Genomic DNA, 12,621 nt, shown 5'->3' on the forward strand with positions numbered 1-12,621 from the left:
CTATTCTATTTTAGTGTGCCCAGCGAAGCGGGCCGGGTTTGCTAGTTTACATATAACTATGTTCATATGCAGTATAAATTATTTGATTTAAATCGCCAATTGATTCGACTGGCTGTGAGCGAATGGTTGATTGCGCATATTTATGTATTTGTCTCACTTTTTCGCTGCTATGCAACAGCAAGTCAGTGCAACTTGTGAAAAATATACAAATATATTACCTTTCTTTTATTTTGGTTAATACTGCTTTTTCTGGTACTTTTTATAACTTAAATAGAGTTATAACTCTTTCCTGGCAAGAAGTCTTCTTAAATTTCTTTACCACATAAACTTCAGTTTAGTACTCGGAAAAAGTTCATTTCTCTGTTCTCATTTCATTAACATTCTATGAAAAAAGTTTCAAAAGCTCGAGAACTTTTCCCAGAGAACGAAAGTTTAACGCGAAACGGTAATGTGATTTTTTACCGTAATCGAGAGTAGCTAGAATTATTCCAAGTTCCTTACCCACAATACTCGTAGCTTTGACTTCACCATAAGTTCGCAATCACGAACGGAAATTCACCAAATTATAATAGTTTAGTCAATCAGAAAATTAACCAGACAGACAAATTTAATGAAAAGCAAAAACTAAAGATAAATAAAATTTATTATATTTTTATATTCTTATTGTTATGGCTTATATGAGCCATATTATAATCTCTTATATGGCTTATATTATTTCCTTTCCTCAGCTCAGAGCAAAGAGGCAAATAGTGAAATAGAACAATTATTAAATTAAAAAACTTAAGTTGCATTTCCACAATTTCTCAAACCGCACATTCGCACTTTTACACGCACACAGTCGCAGCCACATAATGCACCGTTTACGCTTCGGCAACAAGTGTTGAAAGCTCCCTCCCGGCAACCGTCAAACTCTGCCAAACAGTTAACAAGTCAAACGGATGACACCGCAAGCATCGGCAGCACCATCCGCTTCGAGTTCTGCTCGACGACGCTATAAAAGGATATGACTTACTGATAACACATTCATTGTACGGGCGGTTGGCTAAGTTAACGGTCGTCCTTTGAAAGGGAAAAAGTCGCCTACGCAGCGGACAGTTTCTAACAATCACGTGTAATAACGGTTTTTCGTTCGAAAAAGTCAATTGACAAGGTGAAAAAAAGTCGTACGGTGGTATTGTATTGTTGTCGTAATTACGGTCGTCCGCTGGTCAATAACAAAAAATACTCAAATTATAGCTACAATTAATTAAAAAAAACTATATACCGCATTTTGGCGTACATTTATTGTAAATCTGAGTGGCTGTATGTGTGAATGTAGGCGGTCGTACGTGTGCCGCCAAGCCAGTTTTTATTTCGGTGTAGATTTCCATTAATAAAGTTATTACAGATTTCCCGCATTTCCTTCCATGTCATTTATCTTCCATAGGCATTTGCTCTTGTTACGGACTTGATCCTTTGTGCATCGCTTACACACTCATCGACAAGCTGTCGCTATCATTTTGCGAGCACTTAAAAGTTGTAAGAGTTTAAAAGTCTAGCGCGTTTGTGCCCCTTGCGGCTGTAGCAATTTCCGCGCCTTGAAGAGCTAAACGCACCAGAGCCGTACAAACACACCTACAAATAGAAAACTACATTGTAAGTGAATTGCGGCGCTCAGTGAATTATAATATACGAGTAATGTCCGAATTTTAACAGAGAAAATATAATTTTTGCTCGCTTTAGCTGCTGACTCCCCATAATTCAATTTATTTGTATTTTAACGCGTCGTAACACTGCTGCCGCGCATTTTTAAATTGTTTTGGCGTATCCTTCGAAATTCTAAGCCACCGCCTCATCATAAGGAACACAATGAAGGCAGCCGTTTTCCTATCACTTTTACTGATTGTGCTTGGCACTAAGGTAAGTAATATAAGCGATCTGCCACAACCGGGCGGTCGCTGGCACGTAATTTATTCAATAACCATTAAAGGTGTTAAACAATTCAGCATCCCTCGCGTTAAAATGGGGTTAAACAAATTTTGGATTTTGAAGCCATTTCTATTGATATGTAAATTTATTTAAAAAAAGATTACTTCGAGTGTCGTGGGTGCATCAATGCATGGGTATTTTCCAAACGTAAAACGTTTCACATTTTTGTTTAGATTAAGGATAGAAAAGTTTGCCAAAAATGTTTTATGTGCCCTCCTTTGACCATGAAATTTACATACATATATTGTATTTGTGAGTATATAAGGGACCATCATTCGTTAACGAGTCTACATAACTCTCGCAGATTTTGAGGTGGCCCTTTTCGGTTATAATCTTTTGTTCTTAATATATTCTACAAATTCTCTCTGGACGATTTTCGCTAAGCAATTTCATTGCTATCTAAGCCAAGGTATTCGGACATAAATTGTATTAAATTCGAAGCGTCTGATCAAATAAAAGATTCTTTGCCCTATATTGCGGATCATTTTCTTGAATAAAAACGGCATTAATCCAATTTTTCTAAGCTCGGAAGGAGTGAGCCCCTAAAGGATATCAATATAATCTTCAACATTCATGATACCATTAATCTGCAATCTAGTTCTCTGCAAATCTAGGCAAATGCACTACGCTTTAAGTTTTCTGCACATTGAGTTCAGTAAAACTTGACCATCTCTTAATTTTTGATTCAACCTCTCAAGTTACGTGTTTCTATTATTGCTCGTTGGAGGATATCATATGAGAGCCAAGGTTCCCCAAATTAAGTTTTATGACACATATCTGTTTTTGGAGGCATCCCAGCAATGTTTGGCTTGAAACGTTCAAACTAAGGCTATTAGTTATTTATCTGCTTATGAGCTTCTACAGCATTGTTGTTGTTGTTGTAGTTGCGTAAAATATTTTCCATCCTTTTTGGGCAATGCTACTGAAGTACCGAATATATAGGGTGAGCAGATAGCAATGACAGTTTCCCAACTGCTATGTTTCTGCAGCTGTCGAAGTTACCATTTTTATGGTAGATCTGCTATTTTTTTGCTAATGAAATCGAGCCCCTTTTATGTCTAAATCGTGAGTAATGATAAAGCCTAATATGCGCAGCTCTGGTAATATTATTATTTTCAATTAAGTTTAGAAAAAAATCCGTTTAAATATGAGCTCGACGAACAAACAGAGATTCAATTATAATCTTGGTAAAAGCGATACGGTTCAAAATCACAAAATCTCTTGGGTCTTGAACACCAGTGCGATGATATTTACTTCGGTGGCCATACAAATTGTAACTTAAACGAATTAGAAACATAGAACACTTCTTTGGAAGGTTCGGTTAGGTAGTAATGGTTGCCCAGAGAGTGGGCCCACTTGGACGAAAGAAGTTTGGTTCATCCTTTGTGATACCATTGCAAGAGGGGAAAAAGAGGTGAAGGAAAAAGGACGATAGGACGAAAGGGAAAGGGGTGGGGAGGGTTGAGTGTTTGTGGACTATGAACGGTGACTAGTTTGCGGTTGTGTTAGCCTCCTTATGCTGCTGATGAAGTTCATCAGATTTTTCTTATCAAGACCTGCTATATCAGCAGGCGGAAAAAAGAAGTGAGAACCAAGATGCTTGAATCTTAGTCCCGCGAGAGCTGGGCAGCTAAGAAGCAGGTGCTGAGATGATTCCACCTCATCCTCCATAAAGCTGACGCAAAAAGGACTCGAAGTAATTCCGAGTTTCACGGCATGTATACCCCGCGTATAGTGTCCCGTGAGGATGCCCAAGAAATTTCAGAGATGAGATTTTATCATCCTCAGAATAACCCTTCGAACGTCTCCTATCCAAACGTGGCCAGAAGGACGTCGCGACCTTACACGTTCGGGTACTTGCCCAGCGCTCGCTGAGTTGGTGCAAAGCCCATCCATCCAAGAGTAGAACGCAGGTTTTCAAGGGGATCCCGATCCTCTCCTTTCGGGGGCACACTACCTCACAAGCCCCTTGTCGGGCCAGCTCGTCGGTTTCGCAGTTTCCAGCAATGTCACTGTGACCAGGTACCCTAATTATCTTTCAAAGAACTCTGATGCAATCGAGAGAGAGACCAGGCATTCCCTGACCAGTTTCAAATGCACCATAATAGAGCCTAGGGCCCCAATTGCCGCTTGGCTATCGGAGTAAATATTTACCTTCTTAACAGTTATTACGCAAGTAAGTAGCCAGTCAGCTGCTTCTTTAATTACGGCCACCTCTGCTTAGGAAGATGCCGTATTCTGAAATAAATCAGATATCGGTTCTTTAGGCAATTTCACTTAGGCCAAAATGAAGTTAATAAGATATCGAATGGCATTGGTTCAGGCGGATGGAATAGTCTAGTTTGGTTTGTGCTTTAAAATATAGACAGTTAATTGTAAATGAATATAACTAGGCTTTACGCATTTGATTTGAAACAAATTTGGTTTTATATATTGGGTAAAATATTGGGTTTAATAATATTTTGGTTTAATTGTGTTTTTCCGACAGACGACCATTTGGGCCATTGTCGTATATTCTTTAATAAAATTAATCAATTTCTGCGAAAAGGTGGAACATATCACGGTTAACATGAACGCAAATAGAAATAAGATCAATAAGTTAAGTTGGTTTTGTTAATCACTTTAATTGCATAAAATATCGAACATATGTTTCCTTAACGTTTGATCGAAGTCAAACCCTTCCTGCGATTTTCTGCTATCAAAGTGAAACGTCAGTTTATTTAGTACAGTGACGTTTTACTACTTTTATAATACAGCAATAAAATATTTGCAACTGATTTGGGGAAATAAGGATAAAAAATTATGTTAATGTGGACTGAATTGGATTTAAGTTGGATATACAGTTGTAGAAACTGGAGTGGTGTTCCAGATGCATATACAAGTAATAATGAAGTCTGACTCATTTAACCAAAGCCTATATCTACATATGCTCTAGTCTCCAAATATTTAAGGGAATCCAACCAAACATACCTTGATAAAGCCTCTCCAGAAAATATTAATAAAATTTATAAGTTTCTGAAACAATGCAGGTAATCAAAATTTATATAATCTTCTTCTTTTGCCTAGCCTTATCCTTTTTCGGTCGGCTCTAGGACACACGGCCCCGAGCTGTCTCTTCATATCGTTTTTCAATGTTTTGGGTGGTCGCCTGGCCCTCTTTTTAACTCCTCTATCATCAATATTTGCCGCACTTTATGGCCCTGTGGCCTTCTCATAACATGGCCGTACCACCGAAGGCGAGTTCCTTTGAAGTGACTTTGCTGCTCCCAGGAATAAAGTTGATCCACCTCAGCACCCGCATTTCTGCCATATTCAGCTTCTGTTCTAATTTGCTGGATGTAGTTCAGGACTCAGAAGTGTGTGTCATCGTCGGACCATGCTCTTGTATGTAAATTTTACCTTTCAGCTTTTGAGATAATTTCTCGTAGTACAGGGCACCAGAAGCTGCTCCTCTGCTTTGCTATCGGCACTGAATTCGGTGTGCAATTTCTCGCTCAAAAGTACCATCTTCAAAGCTATTTAAAGCCACTTTGACATGAGCGTTATCGATTGCTAAAGCTATCTACTCGAAATTCGCTGCGGCAAAACGGAACTTGATAGATTCAGTTTTTGTGCACTTATTTGTAGCCAGTTAGATTCGAGAGCGTAAACCCACTGGCTCAGTCTTTCTTGAAGAACGACTTTGAATGCGTGCAGCAGTGTCCAAAAGAGGTTGCCCTGGATTTCACGCGTAAGAGGGCCCATCAGCAGATTAATTAGAGGGCGGCTTAATGCTGAACTATACATTTACATACATTGGAGCTTTTGGTCAGAACGCTCGTACATTTTACCTGGATAGTAATTTGATAGTAGGTGCCAAAAATATGTTTTATGATGGTTTCAGGGGGTTTTTAATGCCTGCCAAACGATATTTCTAGACAAGCGGTCGTACACCTTTTCGAGATGAATGAAAACTCCAAACAGGTTTTCTTTGTTAAGCCGGCGTTTTTATGACAGTACGGAGAATGAGAACATCATCAATAGTCGATTTGCCACCCACAAAGCCGAGCTTATTGTTGGACATATTCCCAGACCTTTAGATAGTGTAACAGACGTTGTATTCTTCAGTAGTTTGAATAGCACCTAGCATCGCTTTTGTGTTCATAGAATGGGATTAGATAGCTAGTACGCCAAACTTCCGGAATACCCTCCGCAGCAACCTTGTCAAAGAGAGAATGCCTGACGAATGAGTGACGTAAGATACAGAAGATATCCGAAGATATGAAGGCATTAAACGTGAAAATGATAGAAAAAGTTGTTTCTAATAGCGGTTGCACTTCGGCAGGCAATGTCAAACGTCCGAGTGTATTTCTGCCATGAAAAAACTCCTCATAAAAACCATGTGCCGTTCGGAGTCGGCTTAAAGCTGTAGGTGCCTCCATTTGTGAAACAACATCAAAACGCGCACCACCAATAGGAGGAGGAGCTCTTCAAACACTTAACAGTAGTGTACTCGCCAACTATTTATTCATTTTATGTTCACATGCCTTTAGTACCCATTACTATGCGCTCTTTTAAAATCACCGCAGCAATTCTTTTAGTCCTTTTAGCGCATCCTTTTTTTCGACTCTCTCATTCTGCATACTCCTAAATATCATTATATAAACTCGTATCAGTTGCAGTTTCAGTACATTCCAGTTTAAATTTTCAGAACACACAAAGAAATGAAGTGTTTAAAATAGCCGCCTACGCTTTGAATTAATTTTTCCATTCATACGTTGGGTCATGGCCTGGCATACGAAGTCGTCATCCGTCACAATTTTCTGCAATTGTACTCTTGCAGCATAATAGTGCACATCTGTGGCTAATTTTAGAATACATTGCTCACAAGAGCCAGATTCTACCCTGCGGCCGCTGCTTCAAGTTAGCAGTTTCTCAAATTCTGTGTTATTGCCGGTTGAACGGACGTTAAGCGGAGTTAAAGCGGACGGATGTAAATGACTGACTACTGCCATTAGGCATGCAACAAATCAAATGTCACCTTCCGTGCATATTAAATACGATTTCTGCCGCAACGGCAATTTTAACTGTGCCGAACTCCTCGTGTTGCAGGTGTTGACACCAACGAGGAAAAAGCGTTTGGCATTCCTATCACCTTCCGCTGATATTTGCCGTTTGCAATGTCGGTGTGAAGATTTTCTGTGTCATCAAATGCCACAAAAATGGCAAGCAAACAAACTAAAGTAGCGTCATTGCACTTCCAATAGTAATATTATAGGTTACTGTACAGCACTTAAATGCCGTTAAATTAGTGCTCAGCATTTGAGGTAAATCAGCCATACTGAGCTATACAGGACTTTTGTGAGATTTATTTTCACACATCAATGAATTATAAATTATTGACTTCGCCTCTTGGGGGAGAATTGAAATCAGAAACCGTGTCGAGTTGCAGTTGACAACCATATAGGGTGTTTTATTTATTATTATTTTTTTTATTATTTTACAAAATATTGCTGCAATGAATTTTTTATATTTTTTATAGGCACGTAAATCGAAGGACAAAGATCAACGAGTTGAACTCGATGACAAATCGACAATTCGGCAATTCGTCATCTTCTTCAACATCTTCGGAGTAAATCTCTTGGAAGCGTGGTTCTGGTGTTAAACGATTCATGATGACTTTGCCTAGTCTGCCTTACAGAGCAGAAATGTCAACACAGTTTGCCATTCTCAGCGTCAAACCATAGTCATCAATATCGATAGTGCTCATGCAGCTAAAACAACACCCGATATTTGGCGTCTCTGTAGGTCTGCGTAAGTCAATCTGCTTATCTTCGTTCAGCAGTGCTTTGTGTTTCACATAAGTTTAGATTGCTATTATCGCACAGAGAATAGCGTTTGAACTAATACATACGCGACCAAGTGTGGAATATGCGCGCAATAACTTTCCTCCTACCGTCAATGGCTAAACTATTAAGAAAAACGAACCGTTTGTGTGCATATATGCATATGTATGTATCATATACTAGAGCGTAGTTTTTCACGCAGTGCCTCCATCGCTTCAAAACTCATTCATATTCATATAATAGCTCTCGCTCACGCTCGCCTAAGAGAGGTGAAGAATCAAAGAAAAACCGTTGTTCACACCAAAATACTTTGCCAACAAAACTGTTTGTATTTGTTTGTATGAAGTTTTTACCGGAAATTAATTGACGCTCTCACAGAATCAGCGCCTGCATTGCTTCACTAATCCAAGTATTTCAATTTGATCTAACGGTTTGCCAAGGCTCGACAAGCCACTATTCACGTACTACTTCAAATATATTGATGACAACTTATTTTGCTGCCGGAAAGTTTGCCTCCTGTAAGTGAGTCGTTAAAATAATAGCAGCTATTTTTGAAGAAACTTTCTATTGACATATTGCGACCACAAATTTTTATGTGCGAAATATGGTGGAAGGGAAACTTTAACGGAAGTCAAAAGTGCCTAAAGAAGAATTAAAGCGTCTTGCTTAAATACAATAAAATTGGCGGAGGGACCCTAATGTAATATTTTATGGTAATAATACACCTACCAACTACCAGGATGGTTTTTTTAAACTGAGTTGATGGAAAAACTATTTTCACGTATTATAACAAATCGCACGTAATTTTGGAAAGATAAATAATAAAAGTGTTTAAATTAGTTTGGCATATTTATATACATATGAACATAGCTGCATGCGCGAGTATGAGTATAAGTATATAAGCATAGGTATATGTAAGTTATTGCTTTTAATTATTGATACAGCTGAAATAATGATTGATACACACATATGCCTACCTGCTCACATACATCAAAATAAGCGCTTTCAAATATACCCACGCACATTGCTTAGTCTTACGTATGGTAGAACTATGATGGGTGTAACTATTTATCGACATTGTTCCACTAATGAATATCGATAAGTCATGTTACAAACCGTACGAGTTCATAGCATTTTTATTATAAAGGGTGGTTAAGTTTTAGGGGCCGGTGTTGATTTTGAATAAACTAGATTTTTTTTTGAAATTGTTGTCATTTCTCTTTATTATGATAATATTGGTATGGCTCAATTATGTGTAAAAGAAAATATTGGACGAATAGCCGCCGCGGCCCTGGCGGCACACCTCCATCCGATGGTCCAAATTTTCGATGACGCTGAGGCATAATTGAGGTTCTATGCCGTTAATGTGCCGAATTATCTAATCCTTTAGCTCTTGAATTGTTGCTGGCTTATCGACGTATACCTTTTCTTTCAAATAACCTCAAAGAAAGAAGTCCAACGGTGTCAAATCACATTTTTCGCGCAAAAGAGCCATTGTTTCGTTAGCTGTGTGACAAATGGCACCGTCCTGTTGAAACCACATATCGTCCACATCCATAACTTCCAATTCGGGCCATAAAACGTGCGTTATCATCTCACCGGCCTCATTTTGGAAAAAATACGGCCCAATGATGCCGCCGGCCCATAAGCAAACCAAGACCAAACAGTCACTCTTTGTGGGTGCATTGGTTTTTCGGCAATCACTCTTGGATTATCATTCGCCCAAATGCGGCAATTCTGCTTATTGACGAATCCACTGAGGTGAAAATGTACCGCATCATTGAAAATGATTTTCTTCACGAAGTGCGCGATATGCATTTTGATTTGAACGCATTCAACATTGGCCCTTAAAATTTAGCCACCCTTTATAAAATAAATAAATAATACATATTTAAAATTTAAAGTTGTTTTGCTATTCAGAAAAATTTCAAATACAAATTTTGTTTAAAGTAATATTTTGTGTTGAAACCACATACGGAACATTAAACACGCAGCCTTCACTGGCGCCGTTGTCTAAGAAATTGGAATTTAAATTTAGGTCAAGTAAAATGTTCCTGTTCCGGTTGCACCAGAAGAAGTTCGTAAGGAAATAAACAAAATGAAGCTTAAACAGTCCCCTGGATTTGTCCAGTTCTTCGTAATCTGCCAAAAAATTGCATTGTCTATTTGGCCAGTTTATTTAACAAATATCTCAGCTAGTAAGTACCTATATAATGGAAATGCCCCGAAGTTACCATGATACCTAAGCCTGGTAAATCACCGAACGAAGTGTCTCTTACAGGCCAATATCTCTATTGCCAATAATGTCGAAGCTTTTTGAAAAAAATATTTTTAAAATATTGAAAGTAAACGCCTGATTCTCATTCACTAATTTGGTTTCAAGAAACATGAAAAAGAAAAGAGTATTTCCAGCCGTGTTTCTTGATGTATCGCAAGGTTTCTCGAAGAGGCGAACAATATTGGCCTTTGGGGCCACGAGAAAACAAAGGTCTACGATTCAAGAACTCAAAGATGGAATTCGTGAGGCTATCGAGCACATAGGGCAGCCACTTTGCAATTCGGTTATGGAAAATTTCATGAAAAGGGTATTGACTGTATGCGTGGTCGTGGTGGTCATTTGCCTGATGTTATCTTCCACTATTAATGGCATACATTCATCTTTATAATGAAATAAACATCCGATCATTTATATTAAAAAATAGCATTTTTCTTTGAATATCAAAACAACTCCTCTAATTTACATCAAATATTGTCCACTTTGACCATGACCAGCTCTTTTCAGAAGCCTCTCAAAAGACCTCGAAGTTTTTGTAGTAGCAATAAAATTTTGCAAATGCTTTCAAATGTGGCACCAGTTCCGGACTACAGTTATTTGATCTAAAAATATGAAGTAGTTGCCGTAGACTATAGCCAAGATTTTCGTTAAAATGAAACTCAAACGAATAGGCAACGAATAGGCAAAACCACAGTATAATGAAAATGACTCCTGAGTTATTAGCAGAACACCCCAAAATATAATATGTTCCGGGAACAAGCTATTGAAATGTGTAAAAAATTTGAGCTACATATGTATGTACTTACATATTTTTAGAGCACAATTTGCAATTTTACATATTTTGCTTTTCCTATACATATTCATATAAAGCTTCTACTGCGAGAGAAAGGGAGTACATGTTTCCGCCGCCAGTAGGGTGAGGAGGAATTCTAGGTTAATGGGCTTGCGAAAGATGTACAACCCTCAAAATTATCTTTTCAACCATGTCTTACACTTTGGAATCGAGTAAAAAATTTCAACAAATTTTCATTAAAATTTCAAACTTTGCTATCAGAATTTTTAGAAAAGTTAGTAAAGTAGTAGTTTAAATGCCCAACAAAAACAATTGCCAAAAATCAACAGAGCCACTTCGAACTTGCACTTTATTGCACTAAAACTCAATGTACCGGGTACATAAAAGTTTTCTCAAAATTTTTAATTTTGATAAAAGTTTGTTAAGTGGTTTTCTCAATGTGCAAAAACTTTGAAACTTGAATATGGATACTATATCTTAAATTCAATTCACTTTAAATGGTTTTTGTAGGAAAATAAAATCATAAAAAATTTGTAAAAAATTGTATAATAAATATGAAATCAGTTCCAGCATACAGGGGCCTATTCTGTACGTTTTGCAGTTCTGATTTAGAAGTCCCAGTTACTGTGAAAGCGAGAATGTCAACCGCGAAGCTTCGATTAACGAAATAACAAATTAGACTAGAACGTGGAATAGAAAAATAAATCGTTACACGATAATTCGACAAACAAAAAAATGGTTTACAAACCCGTTCATATATTTTCTGTAAACTTTCCACATTTTTGCACCGCAAAGTACCTTGGCATGTTGTTATACTCTAAGCTTAAGTGGAAGGAGGGTTTCAAAACCAAAGTTGCTGAACTTTGTATATAAAATACAAAAAATTGTACTGGCTTGTCGGTAGAACGTCAAAGCTGTGTATCCAAAATAAGCTTCTAATCTATCATCAAATTCTTGAGCCAGTGTGGACCTATGGAACTCAGATATGGGGATGCACTGCGAAATGTAATGCTGAAACCATCTAAGGTTCTCAAAATAAAGTTGGCCGTGATATCTTTAAAGCCACTTGGTGTGCATGGAATGACGACCTACATAAAGACGTACAGTGGTACAACAGTCAAAGAAAAAATAAATCCTTGTGCCGCTATACAGTCCAGAAGGATTGAGCAACACGTCAATGTTCAAGCCTTACCTCTGTGCGGTGAAGTTATATGTACATGAAGCCTGAAGAGGGTTAAACCACTAGATCTAATATAAACAAGGTCTTAAAATTCATAGTGTAATGAAAAATTAAAAAAAAATATTGAAAAATTTTACTTGTTGATTTTAGTTAAGTGTGTTTTAAATATTTTAACGTTTGAAAAAAAAAATTAACAAATGTCAAAATTATCAAGTTTTCATTTGTGCCTCACACTTCGATTTCTCTCTAGAAACTCATATCACCCGACTACTTGATTGCATAACTCTTATATTCAAAAAAGGTTTACTGAGCTCGTTACCAAGTTCCAGAAAAATACGGTTGACCTCAGCTCAAATGTACGAAATTAATAAATTGTATGCCAAACCACTGGTTAGCTATTAACTTTTAAAAAAATTATGCAAATTTTATCATCTCTTTTTGACAATTATGTGAACTTTCTAACATAATATACTTCACCTCTTCTAACCATTCGATGGCAGGTCACGACAACAAAACGGCGATTGTCAATTACAGTGGCTTCACAGCAGCCAATGAAGCGATGATTGAGGCTATTTTGAAT

The 12,621-nt window shown here is 37.6% G+C and overlaps 1 protein-coding gene across 4 annotated transcripts in view; it reads left to right on the forward strand.

Moving 5' to 3' along the window:
* Positions 1–1,037: 1,037 nt before the first annotated feature.
* Positions 1,038–12,621, forward strand: part of LOC129235596 (corticotropin-releasing factor-binding protein) — a 63,642-nt gene continuing 52,058 nt past the window's right edge. For 2 of the 4 annotated variants that reach the window (XR_008581594.1, XM_054869514.1), the window contains exons 1-3: positions 1,038–1,286; positions 1,427–1,635; positions 1,723–1,899. Coding sequence is in view for 3 of the 4 variants with exons in the window: in XM_054869514.1 (XP_054725489.1) it covers positions 1,849–1,899 (51 nt within the window). In the remaining variant the exon portion in view is untranslated. Of the gene's footprint in view, positions 1,287–1,426; positions 1,636–1,695; positions 1,900–12,621 lie in introns of all 4 variants that reach the window. The other 2 variants (XM_054869516.1, XM_054869515.1) reach the window with 2 other exon arrangements.

Source organism: Anastrepha obliqua, chromosome 1 (genome assembly GCF_027943255.1).
Source record: "Anastrepha obliqua isolate idAnaObli1 chromosome 1, idAnaObli1_1.0, whole genome shotgun sequence".
Lineage (NCBI taxonomy): Eukaryota > Metazoa > Arthropoda > Insecta > Diptera > Tephritidae > Anastrepha > Anastrepha obliqua.